The sequence below is a fragment of the Equus quagga genome, chromosome 2 (assembly GCF_021613505.1).
Source record: "Equus quagga isolate Etosha38 chromosome 2, UCLA_HA_Equagga_1.0, whole genome shotgun sequence".
NCBI lineage: Eukaryota > Metazoa > Chordata > Mammalia > Perissodactyla > Equidae > Equus > Equus quagga.
The window spans coordinates 29,378,491-29,399,724 of NC_060268.1; the positions used below are offsets into that span (position 1 = coordinate 29,378,491).

General features: G+C 37.5%; 1 protein-coding gene across 1 annotated transcript; it reads right to left on the minus strand.

Moving 5' to 3' along the window:
* Positions 1-7,826: 7,826 nt before the first annotated feature.
* On the minus strand, positions 7,827-18,773 carry LOC124235088 (olfactory receptor 11H7-like). The gene is given in 3 exon segments (XM_046652720.1): positions 7,827-8,775; positions 9,511-9,586; positions 18,713-18,773. Coding segments are annotated over 3 exon segments (1,086 nt in total).
* Positions 18,774-21,234: the final 2,461 nt, after the last annotated feature.

A 21,234-nucleotide genomic window follows, 5' to 3' on the forward strand; every position in this document is an offset into this window, starting at 1 on the left:
ACCTTTAAGATCTACTCTCTTAATAACTTTCACATATATAATACAGAACTGTTAACATTGTCACCATGCTGTACCTTATGTCTCCAGAACTTATTTTTTTTTATAGACATAATGTTGATTTATAACATTATATAAATTTCAGGAGTACATTATTATATTTTGACTTCTGTAAAGACTACATCATGTTCACCACCAAGTCTAGTTACCATCTGTCACCACATAAATGTGCTCTTTTACCCTTTTTGCCCTCCCCTCAGCCCTCTTCCTCTCTGGTAACCACTCATCTGTTCTCTGTATCTATGTGTCTGTTTATTTGTTTATCTTCCACATATGAGTGAAATCATATGATATTTTTCTTTCTCCATCTGACTTATTTTGCTTAGTATAATAAGTTTCATCCATGGTGTCACAAATGGCACAATTTTGTCTTTTTTTATGACTGAGTAGTATTCCATTGCATATCTTCTTTAACATTCACCCAACGATGGGCACTTAGATAATTTCCAAGTCTTGGCTATTGTAAATAACGCTGCAATGAACATAGGGATGCATATATCTTTTCAAATTAGTTTTTTTGTGTTCTTTGGATAAGTACCCAGAAGTGGAATTGCTGGATCATATGGTAGTTCTATTTTTAATTTTTTGAGTACTCTCCATACTGTTTTCCAGAGCGGCTACACCAATTTATATTCCAACCAGCAGTGTATGAGGATTCCCTACTCTTCACATCCTCTCCAAGAACTTACTCATCTTATAGCTGGAAGTTTGTACTCTTTGACCAACATCTCCTAATTTATCCCACCCCCAGCCCCTGGCATCCATCTGTTTACTCATTGTTTCTGCGTTTGGCCTTCTTAGATTCCACATATAAGGAAAAATGTATGGTATTTGTCTTCTCTGTCTGGCTTATTTTGCTTAGCATAATGCCCTCAAGGTCCACCCATATCGTTGCCATTGTAGGATTTCCTTCTATTTTATGGTTGAAAAGTATTCCATTGTGTATATATATATATACATACACAATGGAATACTTTATATCTGTGTTTTTTTTATTTTTCAAAAATGAAGATTAGATAATGTCACATTTTATTCCTTTGTTCCAAAGATGCTCTTTCCACCTTCATCTCCCTTTACCTAGGTAATTTTATTCATGTTTCAAATTTCAACTCAAGCCACAACCAGGTTCTCCCACGAGTCCTCTTGTACTATGAAGACTGGGACAGAGTTTCCCACTCCCTTGCTATAGGATGGTATTAGAGCTTTTTGTACCTTTCCTTTATAATATCTATTGAACTTTTAATTTAATCTTTGTTTATCTGGCTACTTTAATTATGATTTAGGGTTCATACTAGATTGTAACCTCTACAAGAGTATGCAGGTCCAGTTTAGCTCACCACTGTATTCTCGATGAATAGCACATATCCTTGCACATGGCACGTGCTCAGCAAATGCATGTTGAATAAATGAATACATAAAAGTAATAAAGGAGTTTCCCAATTTGCATTTACGATATTTTCTGTTTTGTCTCAAGTATCGAGTACTGTCGGTGTCGCAATCCAATGTACACATCAGGATAGATGCGGAGAGGGCTGATGGCCACTCTGAGTTTATTATAACCAGCGTTTCAATATATACATAGCTTACAGCTGTTAAACATACACAGGTGTTCTGGATGAAGTAAATAGCAAATGCCAAGAATTCTTAGTGATTTCTCAAGGAGCCCTCCCTTAGCCTCTGTTTTGATATTATCATGTTGTTGCTGTGCTCCTATACTTTTATCTCAGAGCAGGCAAGGTCTCTTAGGCAACGGTCCCTCTTGCTCCCGATATCGATATCGTTTCACCATCTGTGCCCCCGGGCGGCCGCCGCCTGGCTTAGGTTGCCCCCCCAGGGGGTCTTACCCGTCATTGGCTAACTGGCCTTCTCACCTCCGGGTCACAGTTTGTTGGCAAGCTTTTTCCAGTGATTATTAACCCTTCCTGTGTCAGGGGCGGCTACAAGTACTGGTGAGAATATTTAGAAATCAGGATCCATGCACTTAGGGCGAGAAGCAAATTGCTTCAAACACATTTCCTAACAATCTGGCATTATCTAGAGAATTTGAAGATGGTCATGCTCTTTGACCCAGAAATTCCATTTCTTGATATATATCAGAGAAAAAAAACTCACATATGTGTAAATGGAAATACAGTATAGCAATGTTAATTACAGTAGCAGCATTAATAAAACCCAAACTAAAAAAAAGTAACAAAATCAGTAACAACAAAACTACAACAAAAGTAACTGAAGAAAGTCTGAAGAGTCAATGAAGAAACCGATTAATAAATTGTAGTATAGTCACAAGATGAAAATAAAGTAGTTAAAATAACTGAATACAGACTGCATGTATAAACATAGCTATATTTCAAAAAATAGTTGAGGAAAGTCAACTATATAACAGATATTTTTATATTCATTTGTAATATTGCAATACATATCTACATAAATTAGCCATAGAAAGTGTTATTTTGTCTGTTTTTTGTTCTTTATATAATGATTTGATAAATCATATTTTACTGCAGTAGCAATTTTGTGGCTAATAGAACTTAATCCACACATTCAGTATTAATAAAAAATAATAATCAATGCTCTTTAGGAGATAACTTCATAGAGATACTATTTAGCTGGCAGAATCTCAGTAGAAATGAACATAAATCAGCCATTGTCTACCTCTTACCCCGACTGTGTGAGAGAAACATTCATTTACAATAATTTCTCTCAATTCTGACTTTTTCCTATTGATGTGGGTTGATTTGAAATATTACTAAGGCTTTCATATTCAGGAACTTGTCCCCTCTGACATGTTTTGTTTTTAAGATTTTATTTTTTTCCTTTTTCTCCCCAAAGCCCCCAGGTACATAGTTGTATATTCTTCGTTGTGGATCCTTCTAGTTGTGGCATGTGGGACGCCGGCTCAGCATGGCTCGATGAGCAGTGCCATGTCTGCACCCAGGATTTGAACCAACAAAACACTGGGCCTCTGAAGCAGAGCATGCAAACTTAACCACTTGGCCATGGGGCCGGCCCTCCTCTGACATTTTTTTAAAAATTATTTTATTGAGGTCATATTGCTTTACAACATTGTGTAATTTCAGGGGTACATTTTTAGTTTTTATCTGTCATCATACATATGTGCCCTTTTACCCCTTTCACCCACCCCCTCATCCCCTTCCCCTCTGGTAACCTCTAATCTGTTCTCCTTATCCATGTGTTTATCTTCCACATATTTCTCTTTCTGGCCTATTTCGCTTAAAATAATACCCTCGAGGTCCTGTAACATTTTAAATAGGTCATGACTAGACCCTTGCTACTTGAAGTGTAATCTATGGACCAGCAGCAGCAGTGTCACCTGGGAACTTCTCAGAAATGCAGAATCTCGTGTCCTACTGTATACCTACTAATGCAGAATCTGCATTTTTAAAAAGGGTCACAGGTGATTGAAATGCATATTAAAGTTTGAGAAATATTAGTTTAGACATCTGTTAATTCCAGGACAAGATGAAAAATCAAAAATTAACTAGATTTTGAGTTGCAATTGTAGAGTAACATGTATTTTTCAACTTTTACACCTTTACTCTTGCTCATAAATGGCTCCAACTGATCCTAAGAAACCTTGTTTCCAGGCTGTAACAGAAGTTTTCAAACTCAATTAATGGGGAATCACAAGAATGTAAAATTCATATCTACTCTGGTGTAAGATAAGGTTGGCTAATGAAGGTGATGGAAGATCTGGAAATCTGAGTTACTAGATTTTTTTTTTTTTAAAGATTTTATTTTTTCCTTTTTCTCCCCAAAGCCCCCCGGTACATAGTTGTGTATTCTTCGTTGTGGGTTCTTCTAGTTGTGGCATGTGGGACGCTGCCTCAGCGTGGTCTGACGAGCAGTGCCATGTCCGCGCCCAGGATTCGAACCAACGAAACACTGGGCCGCCTGCAGCGGAGCGCGCGAACTTAACCACTCGGCCACGGGGCCAGCCCCTGAGTTACTAGATTTTTTATACCTAAAAGAAAACATCTGTATGATTATTAATGTTATTTCTCTGCAGAAACATGAAGGAAAACAGTTTCAGCAGAGCAGAGGAAGTGGGAAATCATATCACATGGGGTTGGGGGTGCATGAGAAATGAAGTGGAAGTTGATTGTAGACTTATTTTTCATGTCATCTAGATATGGAGGAAAAATGTGGACACCTAAAGGTGAATCAATTCCAGGGAGATAATTTCCCTTCTCAGTCCCTCTCTCAGTCCTTGGGTCCTTCCCTGTCTCTTCTGTTTGGATAAGGAGACTTTGGAAAGGTATAGGTTTAAGGTTCATGATTCTGGAGAAAGATAAAGTAACTATTAGAATGTCCAAAGATATATGAGAGAATGGGCTCAAGGGAATAGTGGAGAGACTGCCTATGAAAAGGAAGACAAATACATAATTTGCTAAGATGGAAGTAGTGTAAGTGTGGCAGTAGGAACATTCATGTGTTCTGATCGTGAGAGGCATAATTGGGAAAAATCACAGTTAATATTTGTCTTAGTTTAGGTTCCCAAATCAGAACTTCAGATAAAGACTCAAGGGTGTGGTTTATTTGGGGTTACCTAGGAAGGAGGAGCAGAGAGCAGTGAGAGTGAGACTTGGAAACAGGAAGAGCTAATGCAAGATTATTTAAGGTCTCTGATGTAGGCAACTGGGGCATCAGGGACTTGATTCTGACAGCATGTCTAAGAAGCTGGGCATTTATCCACTGGCCACCCTGCCCACTAGGTTGATGATCATTTCTGGAGTACTACTGTCCTTATAGTTGCATTTCCTCTTTAGCTGACTGGACCCCACAGGCTTTGGAGAAGGCTCCAGGTCAGAAAGTGAAAATACATGTGGAACTCTTGAGGTTAACACTATCACTATGAGTCCAAGCTTGCAATTGACCAGGCAGCTGTAACTGAAAATAAAGTTGGGCTGAATAGATGTAATTCGAAACACCAAAAGCTTTTGCTATAGTCCCCAACTCAAGCTATTCAGATCCATTTGTTTCCTGTATTATGTCCATTCTATTTCTGTGTCTTCAAGGTACTGGTAGCCTGAAATCTACAAAAATGACTTCATGCAGAATGGCTAATGAATAGCCATCACGGATATTCATCTTCTCCCTCCTTTACCACCCATTGTAGATGTCCTTCATCGTTGACGAAGAATTCAGATGCTCTAAGTTGCTTGCCTGCTGCAATCACTGAGATCTTTATCTCTAAGGATTCTGAGCCCTTGGTTGTTTTGCCCTTGTCAGGCTGTATATGTTGTGTTTTCTTGTTCAAAGATATCACTGGGCATGAAAGCACCAAAAGAAGCTCCAGTGAATGCTTTCAATTCCAAACATACTTCCCTCATCTATTATGTAGTAGCAACTATGGACAATTCTAATTGATTCAACTGACCACTATAATGAATCCCTTCTTTGTCTGTTGGTACACCAACAAGAGAGATCCAAATAGAAGCAGTCAGAACTTCAGGTTTAATTGGAACTCTTACTTTGTCCGCTCATAGAAGCTTCCCCTCCTTGAATCCTGGTAACCATAATTTACATGGTAGAACTTAAATTTGCAGAGGCAGCAAGAAGAAATTCTGCAAGCAACTCACTGGAAATTATGAGTCAAACTTTCTTTTCTTGGTTCACAGACTGTTGTAATTTTAGTGGCTGGGGGTGAAACCCCTTTTATTGGCCATTGATTATATATGCATAAAACTTTCTAGAGGACAGAGTCTCAAACTTGCAGTGCAGCCTCAAACTGATATATTTACTTACCCCAGTGGTTCTCAAATGGGGTGGTTCCTCCCACCCACCATGGGATATTTGACACTGTCTGGAGACATTGTTGGTTGTCACACTTGTCATACCAGTAGCAGTAGGGGCTGTTACTGATATCTAGCGGGTGGATACCAGGAATGCTGCTACATAGTCTATACTGCACAGGACAGCTGTCCATGATAAAGAATTATTCAGCCCATAATGTATATAATACAGTGTGAAGGAAGTCAGAGCAGCCTGACATGTCCTGGATGTCTCATTCCTTCTACCTGGTTGTTGAATGCCTCCACTGTGGAGGATCCTCTCTGAGGGGCATTGATTTGAGACACAAAAATCTGCGTACTTTTTGCTCATTCTCATAGGTCCATCCATATTCTGCCTCTTCAAACTTCTTTGGCTCTGATTTTTCTATGTGGTTCCTCTTGGGCCCTTGGCCAATCAGTGAAACTTTTTGCAACAGTCATTAGTCTGTGGATATCCTTATCTTGTATTGCAAGCCATTTCTCCCACCATACAAAACTGGATAACTAAGTGGATTTCCTCCAGCTCTTTGCTTTGTGTTTCCTCTACACTCTGTGGTCACCCCTGAGAGAGGATGTAGTGAAGCAGTATGACATTTTATCCTTGCACTAGTTTATATTCAGATAATCCATCTGTGAACAAAGCCTGAGATTCTTTTCCTCCCTTGTCAGCTGGTTTATGAAACCTCACTTCCCACAATGAAGTCATAGGTATGAATTAAGGAATAGATGTTGGTACAAATAAAGGTAGATCTGTGTCTTAAAGAAATGCTTCATAACGTACCAAATAATTTGCAAGTCTATCAAGTGGCAGCAAACTTAACATGAGGTAGAATTTAAGACGAGTGAGAAAAATTTGGCTAGTAATTAAAGACAGTACAAATATAGGCACTGTATACCTTCATAACAATCAGTACAATATTGTATTAAGAATCACTAGTTCTTACCCCTTTTTCTTATATAGTTAAGAAAGATGAATGGAACTGGCATGTACATCCCTCAAACTCCACAGATGAAAATCAGTGTTAACATTATCAGCAGTTTGAACCTACCTTTGGAATTAGTTTGGATGAAGTTCTAAATTGTTTATATTTTCTTCCAATATAAAACATTTTTCAGGCAATTGTTCAACTATTTAATTTGTTTCTTATGTGAAGCAGAATAAAGACAACCACTTCTTTTCCAAAACTCATGTTTGAAAAAATGGCAAGAGAACAAAATAAAAGTCGTAATTAAAACAACAATGTTAAGTAAATATTTCATAGAAATAGTTTTAAGGATACTTATGGCAGTATTAAAATAAGTCGCACAGTACTAACACTAAACTACTTATGGTATCAGAAGCTGTTGTGTAAACTGGATTTACCCTACAGTGAGTTATGACCTGAGTAATGCCTTGGTCTTTATGTTATGCCCTTATCTTTCCTATATTGCAGGGAACTAATACTCTTGAAATTCCTAATCCTTGTCTTGTGAACTCTGAAAAATCACTAACATCCAGCTAAGGCCATTCGTCTGTTTTCTTAAAGTAAAGACAGATGCTACACTCTGGCAAGGAGACTTCCTTCAAACCTGAATCTTCTTTATGAGTCAGTATGTCCCAGTAGAAAATTACTGGTTTACAGTGTTAATCCTCAACGCAATCTATAATCTGTCGTATGTGTACTAATTGCTTCAACTCAGTATACAAAGTAGACTTCTGTCTTCTTGTTAGAAATTCAGTTACATTTAGAGGGATTAATGGGCTTAGGTACATAAAATTTCAGTCACTTGATAATAACTTCACAATAAAGTTTAATTCACTTGTTAAAACATATTGTTCTTAAATAAGACTACTGCATCTTGTGCTGAGTGGTGTTTAAGACAATAGTGGGTCCTCGTTATAGTAGTTTCTTAATATAACAATGAATTTGTAGACAAATATATAACTCATGTCTTATTAAGGTAACTTGCATTTGAGAGATGGACTTTGGCTCTCATTTATATTTTATGAACACATTGTTCACTCCTGAACATTCTCCTCAGAGCAGGCTTCATCTCCTTGTTCCTGAGGCTACATAGTAGAGGATTGCATAGAGGTGTTCTCACAGAATAAAATAAGGTGATGAATTTCTGCATTTTCTCTGGGTGTCCTGATATAGGACTAACATATATTACCAAAACGGAGCCATAAAACAAAGTGACAAATGCCAGATGAGAAGCACAAGTGGAGAAAGTTTTGTGTTTGCCAGCCTCTGAGGGCATCCATAGCACAGCCAGAATCACCAGAGCATAGGAGAAGAGGATGAAGAGAAAGGTGCCAATCATGAAAATAGCATTGACAGTAGAGTAAGTGAGCTGAGTGATGGTGTCTTCAGAACAGGACAGCATCATCAATGGCACAGGATCACACACAAAATGTTTGATGATATTTGGACCACAATAGGGCAACTGTGAAATGAGAACAAGTGGGGTTAGGAAGAGGATGAACCCACATGACCATCCAAAGATGACAAGGCCAGTGTACAGCTGTTTAGTCATGATGCATGGGTAATGCAGAGGATGGCAGATGGCAAATTGCCTGTCAAAGGCCATGATGCAAAGGAAGAAGCCTTCATCATATCCAAAAGAGAAAAAGAAGTAGAACCATGCAAAACAACACACAAAGGACAAGGACTTGCTGGTGGACAGGAAGTGGGCCAACATGTTAGGGGGGGTTGTGAGCATAATGTATTTTCAGGAAAAAGAAATTCACCAGAGGATGTACATGGGGGTGTGAAGGTCCCACCTCGCAGCACAGACAATGGCTGTGTTCTGCATCAGGATCAGGATATAGGCTCCTGAGAAGAGCCTGAAGTAGAGGAGCTGCATTTTGGGGCTTGAGGGAAAGCCTATGTAGATAAAGTGGCCAATGGAGCTGGTGGTTTCTCTGCCAGACACATTTGTTAGTCTGGAAGACGTGGAGATGACATTAGTTATTGCATTTCAATGGAATATGCTGATTCTTCCTGAAAACACCAAAGTTTAAAAAATTTTATTTCATAAAGTAGTAAATAGACATTGTGACTTTCATAATTCAGCCCTTGAGCATATAGTATTTTATAAACTCACAAGGATAGAAAAGAGGGAAAATATCAAATAGAGACAGATTTTTACCTTTCTAAGAACACTACACTAGATACTAAGAATGCAAGCTTTTGTGATCCTGATAAAAACCCATGTAGTCTACTCTTTCACCTGTTTACCTGCACTAAATTGATACTACATTTCTGTTCATGTGAACTTATTTCAGCAGTACTATGAATACCTGATTCTGCATTATTTATAATTGATACAATAATAAAAAACTAAATCATGATATTTTAAAAGACTGTCTCAATGTAGTGCCATGACAGGACATAAATTAATGTTCATTTTAACTTTCAGTTCCTCCAGCTTACTCATGGTGTTTTAAAATGATAACAAAAATTACCTCTATGATTCCAGGATATATGGTCTTTTTTGCTACTTCATGTATCCATACCAATAATTAGTATGAAAAAATGCTTCCTTTCCTTTTTAGGCTACTAGATGCACTACACACTGAGAGAAAGAGTCCTATTCCTTGGCCTTTAAATCTCTGGCTAAATATTTTGCTGCACTTCCATGTGCATACGAGCTAGATATGCCCATTATGGCAACTGACCTAAGGGAGAGAAGCTGGTCTGAATGACTGTGGCCAGGTTCGATATACCCGTACTTCGTGCCTATGGTCAAGTTGGCTGCAAGAAAAATGGGAAGATAGCTAGGTTTTATATTTTTGTGAGGATTTACATACTCCTTTATTCACAGCCCTTATCCACATGCTCCTTTTTCCCCATTTTAGACAGACCTTTGGTATATTTTTTCATCTCACTAAGCTCCATCCAGGCCTTTCCTATTTGAACAAATCTGAAACAAGAAACTTTTCACTTCTCTCCCTCTCTGGCTACTTCCATCCCAAGTAGTTGTTATTCGATCAAAACTCAATTATTCTGTTTCCTCAGGACCTTACTCTGATCTATTAAACAGAGTAATTGATTTGATAATATTTATTAAACTTCTTCATTGTGTCAAATGGCCTTGTACGTGTTGGAGAAACAGCTGTAGATATGAAAGATCCTGTGCTCATGGAGCTTATAATCAAGAGGTTAACAGTAAAATTTTAATACATTTTTGCTGAATTTTGATTTGTTTTTCACTCCTGGAGATAATTTGCATTTTTAAGGAATATTTAGTAAATTAAGTGATGCTGGGTCGGTGAGCTGAGGAGTCAAAAGAAAGATTTCTTAGACTCTTAAGATCTGGCAGTAGTGCTCTTTTATTTAGAGAATAGTATAGAATAGCATGGGGACAGGACCCATGGGCAGTCAGGCTGCTGCGTGGGGACAGGGCCCACGGGCAGGAGGAGCCACTGCTGCTGCTTCTGCTGCCAAGTTGGGTGGAGAGTAAGGCTAAATTTAAGGCGTAGATATGTGAATTATCTCTTTACAAGACAAAAGAAAGTTAAAATGGTACCAGTGCTGGTAGGGTCCGGCCATTGGGCGGTCCCACGACTTTTAGATAAGAATCAAACCGGATTGAGTAAATGGCAGAAGTCACCGCTTAAATATTATCCTCAGCTAAAGACAAAAGAGGATTTGGGGGGGAGGGTCAGTTACATGAGGTTGCCAGACAGTAAACAAGTTAAGTCCTTGCCTTCCCCATTAAGAGTTTCCAGAGATAAGGCCATCCCCCTTTCCTCCTGGGGCAGAGAGGGAGGCATGGAGATTTCCTTCACAAATGAAACTGTCTCTGATCAAAGGGCAAGCAAATTCCACTCCTTGGAGCCTGCTTCTCATCTGAAGTTTTAAAATTAACCAGCCTAAAAATCCTCATCATTAAGGAAGCATTTTCAAGGTGGGAATCCAAGACTCTGAGCCAGGGGTGGACCTTGACATATTTTTGGATAGGGAGATAATATCAGGTCCTAGGTCAGACCACATGGATGGCTCACTCTTTTATTTGATGACTGAGATGACATCTAAATTGGAAGAAATACTATTTATAGATTCTCATTGCCTCTGAAAATTTATAAATATGGATGTAATAAATTAGGCCATCTAAACTCTTGGCCCTATGCATTATCTAAAATAGTTAATGATTTTAAAGAAAAAATTCACTCATTCACACAGGACTTTTGAAGGATCGTGTCCCCTAATACCTTGTTTGAAACATATTTTTATGTTACAGTGGATTGTCTCTTTGCCTGTTAGACATTCCTGTGTCCTAGTTACTCAGGACCCTAGTCTCAGCCATCTCAGTTAATTTATTTTACTTAAGGAAAGGTCATCAACAAAGTATTTGTTCCAAATCATTATTGATTGATACTTACCCTCCTTGTTTTGGAATATTACCTGGGGATAGTAATTGTGCAACACCAGAATTTAGAGTAAACCCTTTATGTACAACAAAAATAGAAACAAAATCTCATATATGCTGAATCTTTTTCTTACTTCAAAAAGAGTTAAACTAGGGCTCATGAATCTACTGGAACTGAAAAGCAATATATGGGCTTGGGAAGGAAGATATCTCTGGAAAGAGAGATTTGCCATATTTCATCTACTCAAAAAGCAACAAAAATCATCAAAATAAATCCTTCTTCAGTAATTTGTCAATTAATAGACATCCTCACTTGAAATCCTAAACCTCTTTGTATATATCTCTTTATATATATCCTTTTAGAGGGATATATGAACTAAGTAAAAAATATCTTCCAAAACTCAAGGAAACAAGAAGGAAATTCATATTTTTAGGCTTTATTTTTAGCCAGCATGTCATTCTAATGAAATATTTTCAGTTTTCTCAAAGATAAGAAGAAAACACTTCCTATTAAATTGTTTTTGCAAAAAATTGGAGTACAAGAGGCTCATATGTTATACAGCTTACACTCAGTCCTTGGATGAATGCTAAGAAGAAGGTCAGGGATGGGGAGATAAAATATTACTCCATGGAGCAAAAGGAATGTGAAACACTTCCAGGAAATAGGGCGATCCAGTTTGTAACCTCTCATGGATTGCAAAGAGTGAACCTACGAGATATTTTTTTCTCCAGCTTCAAAGCACATGTTTATGGTCAAAATGAAAGCCAGATGAAAGGACTACATGGGTCTATTTCCTTGCATCAGGACCATTTGGGATTTGGGGCTTTCTCTCTTGATGATTTGATAGTGTGGGGGCCTGGAATTGGCCACCCCAAGATATGTCTCTTTGGCATGATGATTATTTGAGGCTAGTTACTTTGCAGACAAGAAAGCAACTGAAAAGTAGAATTTACTTACCCTTTGTAAGAGACATTTACATTGTAAAGGAACTCTCCATCTGTAAAGATATCTCCCTCTCTACCAGGAAGAAGGGGAGATGACCTTATCTCTAGAAACTTTTAATCAATGGGGAAGGCAAGGACTTAAATCTGCATTTGTTTATTGTGCTTGTCTGGTAACCTCCTGTAACTGACTCCCCCCACCTCCAACATCCTCTTTTGTCTCTTAGCTGGATATGATGTTTGGGGTGGTGGTTTTGGGCATTTTGGCGAGTTGCTCAGCTTGCCTGAGCCTCTCCCATCTATACATTGACAAATAGAAATGGCAAGCAATGGGATGTGTTGGAGTACATGAGGAAGCCATTTGGTGTAAACCTAATTCAGCCTGACTGAGGCCTTTGAGCATGCATTGTATATCTTCTTTAGATATTCCCTATGGCAAGAACAAAGGCCCTTGAGATAAAGGTGCAACTTCTCTCCCCCTCCCAACCTTGGCATTTCTTTAAGGATTAAGCATCTTTCCTTAGGCTAGAAACTGATTGCTGCGCTCACCTGTGACCACCCAGCTCAAGACAATAGACTTGCCTCCTGCTACGCCCTCCGAGATAGCAGACCCACTACCTGCTGTGTCCATCAAGTGCTGTGCTGACAGGGCAATCTTGTGACTATTGTGGGAGGGACATTTCAATCACATGTGAAACATCCTGTTTGGGGTATATAACCCCTCTGTGCACCCCACTTCTTCAGTGCCCTTTTTTCCTTTGGGAAGAAAGGCCCTGGGCCATGGTCCTCATAAAGCTTTGTTTAATTTTCTCCTGCTATTCTGTCTCATGTGAATTAAATTCATTCTCTAGCCAGACAAACCCAGAAAAGGTAGAGGAAATGTCTTCCTCCCCTACAATAGTATTTGCCCAAAAGAGGAGATAATTTCTGAATTTTCACTTATAATCAAACATCAAGTCTTAGTATTCCCCAAAGAATAGTGAAGATGTAGAAGTTGATTTTACCTTTTCCTTCTTCTTTAGTACCCATGCATTATCATAGGTTCCTGGGGAATAATAAGTAATAATAGTCATTGCCATAATAGCTACAATAAGAAATTCTACCATTGAATTCCCTATGTGTATTTGGAAGAACAGGAAATCATTCTTTGCTCATGAAACATTTATATGCGCATAGTTTGTTAGAGATATTTGAGTTGCATTTTATGTAAAGCAGCTCAAACTCATAGAAATAGAGAGTATAATTGTGATTGCCAGGATCTGGGGGATGAAGTAAATGGGGAGATGTTGGTCAAAGGGTACAAACTCTCAGCTATAAGATGGATAATTAATGCATAGCATGGTGACTGTAGTTGACAATACTGTATTACGTACTCTAAAGTTGCTAAGGATGTAGATCTTAAATGCTCCCACAACAAAAAGAATTAAGTAATTATGTGAGGTGATGGAGGTGTTAACTACCCTTAATGTGGTAATCATTTCACAATACATATGTGTATCAAATCATCATGTTATACACATTAACCTTATGTAGCGGAGGAAGACATTTCCTCTACCTTCTCTGGGTTCATCTGGCCAGAGAACGAATTAAATTCACATGAGACAGAATAGCAGGAGAAAATTAAACAAAGCTTTATAACATGTATACATGGGAGAGGTCAGCCAAGCTGAGCAACTCGCCAAAATGGCTGAAGTCCCCACTTAAATATCTAAAGACAAAGGAGGATATTGGGGGTGGGGAGAGTCAGTTATAGGAGGTTACCAGAAATAGGAATAAGATTATTATGCAGATTTAAGTCTTTGCCTTCCCCATTGATTAAGAGTTTCTAGAGAGATGGTCATCGCCTTTCTTCTTCCTGGTACAGAGAGGGAGGCACCTTTACAGATAGAGATTTACCTTACAAATGTAAATGTCTCCTAACAAAGGGCAAGCAAGTTCCACCCCTCAGAGCCTCCTTCCCTGTCCCAGTTTATCGAAAGCAATCAGCCCAATAATCCTCATGCCAAAGAGACATATCTTGGCGTGGCCAAGGCCAGTCCCCCACACTTACATAAGGTTTTATGTCAATTGTATCTAAATAAAGCTGGAAAAAATAATTGGCAGTTCAAGAAATTTAATTGGCATTCAGTTATTGCACAAATATTTATTGAATACCTATCATGTGCCAATGACTATTTTTGATCCCATGGATATTGTAGAAAACAACCCCAAAGTCCTGTCTTCACAGTATCTACATTCTGTTGCAGGGAGAGGAACATAAATAACATAAATAAGACAATTATATAGTATGCTAGATGATAATGTGGAGAAAAAATAAATCAGGGAGTGGGCAGAGAGTATTAGAATGGAGGACTATGATTTAAAAAAGAGTGGTAAGGAAACCTTCACAGAGAAGATGACATTTAAACAATGTCTTGAAGGGAGAAAACAAAATTTATGAATATCTGGGGGAATTGAACCCAGGCAAAAAAAAAAAAATAGCCAGTCAGGAACCAGAGGCAGAAGGAAGCAAAACATGCTGCAGAAACAGCAAGGAAGCCAGTGTGACTATAACAGTGTAAGCAATGGGTAAAGTAGTAGGACAATACAGCAGAGAGAGAACAGGGGAAGGCAGATCATTTAGGGCCTTGTAGGCTTTTGTAAAGACTTTGGCTTTCACTGTAAGAAAGGATCAGGGGAGGTGTTTAAGTTGAGAATAGAATGATCTAGCTTAAAGTTTTTTGTTTTGTGTTGATTTTAATTTTAAAACATTGTACCTAAAAGTATGCATATTATAATTATAAAGCTCACTGAATTGTTAAAGTGTAGACACACATTTAACCATCACCTGAATAAAAGAAATAGATCATTACCTAGCATCCCAGAAGGTTCACTGTGCCTTTTCCTTTTACTACTTCTCTCTCCAAAGTTACCTCTATCTTTAATACCATCAATTTTCCTGTTTCTGAAATATACATAAATGAAATCATAACAGCATCTATTTTGTGTTTGGAATTTTTCGTTCATAATTAAATTTGTGAGGTTTATCTGTGGTCTTTCATAAACTGTAGTTCATTTATTTTCATTGCTATATAAGATACCTTTGAATGAATATAAGTCTCCACCCTACTGTTGTTTGGACATTGGAGTTGTTTCAAGTTTGGGGTTGTTATGAAAAATGTTGCAGTGAATAGTATTCTGCAGATCTCTTGGTGTATGCTTGCAAGAATATATGTTGTATATGTGTGAAATTACTGGAACCTAGGCAATGTATATGTTCAACATTAACAGATAACATCAAAGAGTATTCCAAAATGGTTGCCCAAATGTACATTCTCATGAGTACTATATGATAATCCATATTATTCTGTATTTTTTGCTAGTCTTGTTTATGTCAGTTTGAAAAAAACCCCAAATATTTAGGAAAACATATCCTGTGTTATATTTGGATATGCTCTTCTTTTGAAAAGATGTCTAAAGCATCTTGTCCATTTTTCTAATGGGAATTTATTACTTTAAAGACTTACAAAAGATATTCTGAAAGTAAGCCTTTTATCAGTTATGTGTATTCATATATTTCATGTATTCATATATGTATATGTATTTTCTTCGATTTATGTGGCTTATTTTTCCAGTCTCAATATTTTTTAATGAACAGAAGTTCTTAATTTTAATGTGTTCAATTTATCAATCAAGTCTCATTATAGTTAGTTCTTTTTCTCTTATGTCAAAATCATGAAAACATTCTATTTAATTTTTAGCAGGTTTAATATCTTTCCTTTCACATTTGAGATCTTTAATCATCTTGGGCTTAATTTTGCTTTTTTTTTTTTTTGTAAAATAATCCTTCATTCAACCCCTGCTATGTAGTCCTACTTTTATCATAAATCGTGTCCATATATGCATTGATTTGTTTCTGGATTCTCTATTTAATTCCCTCTCTCTGTACATAGTGTACCAGTAGCACATTCTTTTAACTAGCATAGCTTTATAATAAGTCTTGATATCTAGTAAGGTAAATCCTCCCAATTTATTTCTCTCCAAACTTTTTTTGGTAGTCATGGCCCATTGCATTACAATGTAAATTTAGAATCCAACTGTCAATTTGCACAAAAATGACTGTTGGAATTTTTATTGGAATGGCTTGAATGGGGAATTTATTGTCATCTACACAATAATTACTTTTACAATCCACAGACTTGGCATATCTCTCCATTAATTTGTCTTCCTGAATTTCTCTCAAGAAAGTTTTATAGTTTTCTGTATGGAAGGTTTGCCAATTTTTTCTTTTTTTTCATTTCCACTGATGCCCTTCCTCATTGTTTGCCAATGTTATAGTATTGAGGGACAATGGCAGCGGGTAGTAACATGGAAATCTGTAGCCAATTGCAACGACATTTGTAGAGTTTGTGAACTGGCTTGTCGACCTTATTACAAACGTGGCCAGTTAGAATTGAATCTCTCTCCACCTCCTCCTTTATTCCAGTTGAGGGTCTTTTTAATAGACGAAGCAGTAAAATCAGAACAGTGGGCAGGTCTAAGCTTCTTCCAAGGCTGGTGGGCTGGTCGGCTGATCACCATATCCTAAGTCCTCAGAGTTCTGGGTCCTTTAATCACTCTTCTGGTTCCTCACTGTCTGCCTGGGTTCCCTTCACTCCATTTAAAATTTTTTTCTAGTTTTATTGAGAAATAATTGATATACATCACTGTATACATTTAAGATGTACAGCCTGATGGTTTGATTTAAATATGTTGTGAAGTAATTACCACAATAGGTTTAGTTATCATCTCATATGCATACGATAACAAGAAAAAACTTCTTCTTGTGATTAGAACTCTTAGGGATCTACTCTCTTAACAGCTTTCCTATGTATTATACATCAATGTTAACTATAGTCGTCATGTTGAACATTACGTCCCCAGTGTTTGTTTATCTTATAACTGGAAGTTTGTACCTTTTGACCACCTTCCTCCAATTCCCCTGACCCTGATCTCCTGCCTCTGATAACTCCAAATCTGATTTATTTTTCTCTCAGTTTGTTTTTCTTGTTCGTTTGTTTTAGGTTCCACATATAAGTGAGATCATGCAGTATTTGTCTTTCTTTGTCTGACTTATTTCACTTAGCCTAATGCCTTCAAGGTCTATCATGTTGCAAATGGTAGAATTCATTGTGCCTAAGATCTTATAGACACTCTCAGGTACATTGTGTTATGGAATGAGATGAGATTCGAGAGGAAAATCAGGTGAGATTCTTGGATATACAGATAGGGAGACCTGGAAGGATATGGAGAAAGCTAAAGACACAACTATTGAGGAAATAAAGCTTGTTCAAATGCTCAAATCAGGTCACTTTCCCACACACAGTGCTGATAGTTAGAGCCCTGAGAAGAAGACCATCTCAGGGAGACCACTTCAAAGGCCTGAGACCCACTAGCCTAAATGTCCCCCAAAATACCTCTTCTAGTGCACTTTCATCCCCAAAATAACACTATTAACACCTTTTTTTTTTTTTAAAGATTTTATTTTATTCCTTTTTCTCCCCAAAGCCCCCCAGTACATAGTTGTATATTCTTCGTTGTGGGTCCTTCTAGTTGTGGCATGTGGGACGCTGCCTCAGCGTGGTTTGATGAGCAGTGCCATGTCCGCACCCAGGATTCGAACCAACGAAACACTGGGCCGCCTGCAGCGGAGCGCGCGAACCTAACCACTCGGCCACGGGGCCAGCCCCCACTATTAACACCTTTTGCACTTATACAAGGGTTTTAATCATTTCAAGATCATATCACTGTAGGACATTTGCTCTTTGACTTGTCACTTGGCTTTTACACTGTCAGAAAATTATACATAATTAGACTATTTCAGAAAATAAAACTAAGAAAAACTGACAAATATGAAAAAGAACAGAGAAATTATTAATGGCACTACCAGTCTGTCTAAATAAAATTATCAATAGCTAGCTTCATTTTTTCCATTCCTAATCTATTTCTAATCATACTATAACAATTTTGAATCTTATTTTTCTCAATAGCATATCTTAAGTCTTTACACACATTTTGGGACAATCTTTGAAATTATTTTAATATTGGTAAAACATTCTATCATGTACACATACCACAGTGGCCTTAACAATTTATTGATTGATATATGTAGGGTTTGTTTACAGTTTCAGATTATTCTCCTGGGCAGATTATTTATGAGGAAGCTTGAGGAGTTGAGATAGATAAGAGGAAATTCTGAGGATATAAAGGAGAACTGGTTTGAAGAAAGAGCACAAAACTAACAAGTGAGAATTCCTGTCCCACTTAATCTGCTTATGTGATGAATTTATACTTCTGGTGTTATTGAGAGGACACTGATGAAGTCCTCAAACCAACACACACTGCACCAACACAGAACCTTGTGTCCTAAATGAGCTCAGGGCAACAAGTAAATTTTCCAAGAACATTTATAGGAAATACAAGACATGACAATTTTACTTGTGTATTTGTATATTTTATGTATGTGGTATTTTGTCCTTGAAGTATTAGGTATGCATTCAGTATATTGATTCTGAACCAATTTTAGTTTTGGGGATAAGATCTATCACCCAAGTTCTTTCCAGATTTTGCTGATGAAGGTTCTTCAGCGGCTGCTTCAGCCAGCAGCATGTGGACTCCAGACCAAAGTCCCACTACGTTCACTCAGCTTCAGTTCCTGAGGCAACACCCCCCATTTCACTCTGAGGGAAGCATTAGAAATAAAAAATAAGCCTCTTTAACACTGTTGACTTGAGCTTTTGGATTTAACATTTTTCTATTTTGGTAAGAAAAAATAAGCTTATCATAGTAATTTCTAAAACACATTAAGAATCAGAACAAAATCACCATAATTTTATTAAAATATTACAACTGTCAAATTTTTAAATATATTTCTTTCCTGTATTTTCTTAATTACAAAATAAGTTTAGAAACAATTATGTAAGTCTTTTCTATCTTGGAAAAAGAGAAATTAAACTTAGCAGTATATTCTTAGGATTTTCCCAACTCATCAAATGTATTTCAAAACATGATTTTGGGGGTCATCCCCATGGCCGAGTGGTTAAGTTTGCATGCTCCGCTTTGGTGGCCCAGGGTTTCACCGGTTTGGATCCTGGGTGTGGACATGGCACCATTCATCAAGTCATACTGAGGCGGTGTCCCAAATAGCACTACCAGAAGGATCTACAACTATGTACTGGGGGGCTTTTGGGAAAAGAAGAAGAAGAAAAAAGAAGATTGGCGACAGATGTTAGCTCAGCTGCCAATCTTAAAAAACAAACAAAAAAACGCATGATTTTTAATATCTGTAGGATATTGTATAATTTGGATGTATGATAATTCAATAAATCTTAATCTCCAATTACTGAATATTTGGATAGGTATGATTTTTGGTGTTATCATTATTTTATTTTCATTAAATTATAAATTAATTTGGGATGAAATGATAAATTTACAACATTTGCTAAATACATCCAGAAACATGGTAGATATCTCCATTTATTCATAATTTTTTTTTAGTGTTTTTAGGTATTTGAAGTTTTCTTCCTATGCACTTCACTATTTTTATCTTTTATATATTTATTTTGCATCTGCCTACCATTTTACAGTTTCTTATTGATTTTAATCACTCTTTGAAATTATTTTTATGAAAATTCACATCAAATATCTATCAGTCTTTGGTAAAGAAAATAGGCAGAAAAATAAGTACTAGGGTGAGAGCAAATTTCTGAGTTTCAATTCAAGAGATAATTGATGAGTGTTGATGTGCCACCTTTTAATCCCTACCTTATTCTCCCTGTTTGTTTTAGGAGAATTGGAGGGTTAAACACTTGCCTTCCTCTTTCATTCAATACTTCCAATGATAGAATGTGAGGAAGGCTGCATGTGACTCCCTTTTTCCCTGCCATACCAAGGGATATTGTATAAGGCTCTGCAGGTTGTTCCTGGAGTAAAAGAGCTTGTCCAAGAGAGGGAGTGGTAACTGTCAACCAGCTTGTGACATGGAGCAGAAATGTGCACCATGATGTGTGTGCAGGTCCTTCCTGTGGAAGGGGGTGTGTAAAAGCACTTCTGATCAAGACCCACAGCTGAGGGGCTGCTTTATGATCTTGTGATCTATGCAAAGGGCTTCATAGACTAGCTTTGGCCCTGCACGCAAGCTTTAAACTAAAGTCACACTGTCTCCCAACATCAAGCCTGGTTTTCACCTCCCTTGCATGACTAAAATGAAGATACACAAGCAAATCTGATTTTTTTTGTGTTCCTATGGATCTGGGCACAATTTCCCTATAGATGAGATTGTGTCCGCTCAGAGTAAGATTTGTTTACTAAGATGCAATATGATAATTCCAGGAGAGTTTGAAAATTAACTGGAGAGTGATAGACTTCATTTCAGATGTTGGCCATACTATCTTATTTCCATCCTCAGACTCACACACACTATCCTTTCTGTATGGTTAGGGTTCATTGTAACACATACACGGAGAAAACTACTTTAAAAAGCATGAAGCACTTAAAATATGAATTATTGTTGTTTCATTAAGTTTTTCCAGAGTAATCTTGTTTCCAGGTCTCACCTCTGTTCTGTTTCAGTGCATTTATTCTTTTGCCTTGAGTGCTCCTGGGTGGTACTAAGATAAAGAAGGAATATATCAAGTTGCAAGAACCTAAAACAACTCAAAAAGTAACCAGCTGGAGAAAACTATTTTCTCAACATCCTGTTCAAGAATTAAGTTTTCTGAGAAGAAATTTTTTGGCAAGCCCACTTGAGGAAGAATCTCAAAGCACAAAGGGCCTACACATGGACAAAATTATTCTGAATAAGAATGAGAAAGGTGTTCTGGTCACTCTTGTGGGTGGTGGGAAGAAGATGAAGAAGGAAGAGAAAGATGCAGCACCAGGTATAATAAGAGAGATTGATTGGGTGTCCAGCACGGTGACGCTTCCTCTGATTCTCCCTAACTCCAGCATGTAGTCAGGTTAATAAACCTACACTAAGCTTGAATGAGTTTGGTTTTGGATAAAATATTGAAGGAGATGAGTCTCACATCCAGGTTGATGTAAACAAAACAAGACAGCAGGTGGATTCGGA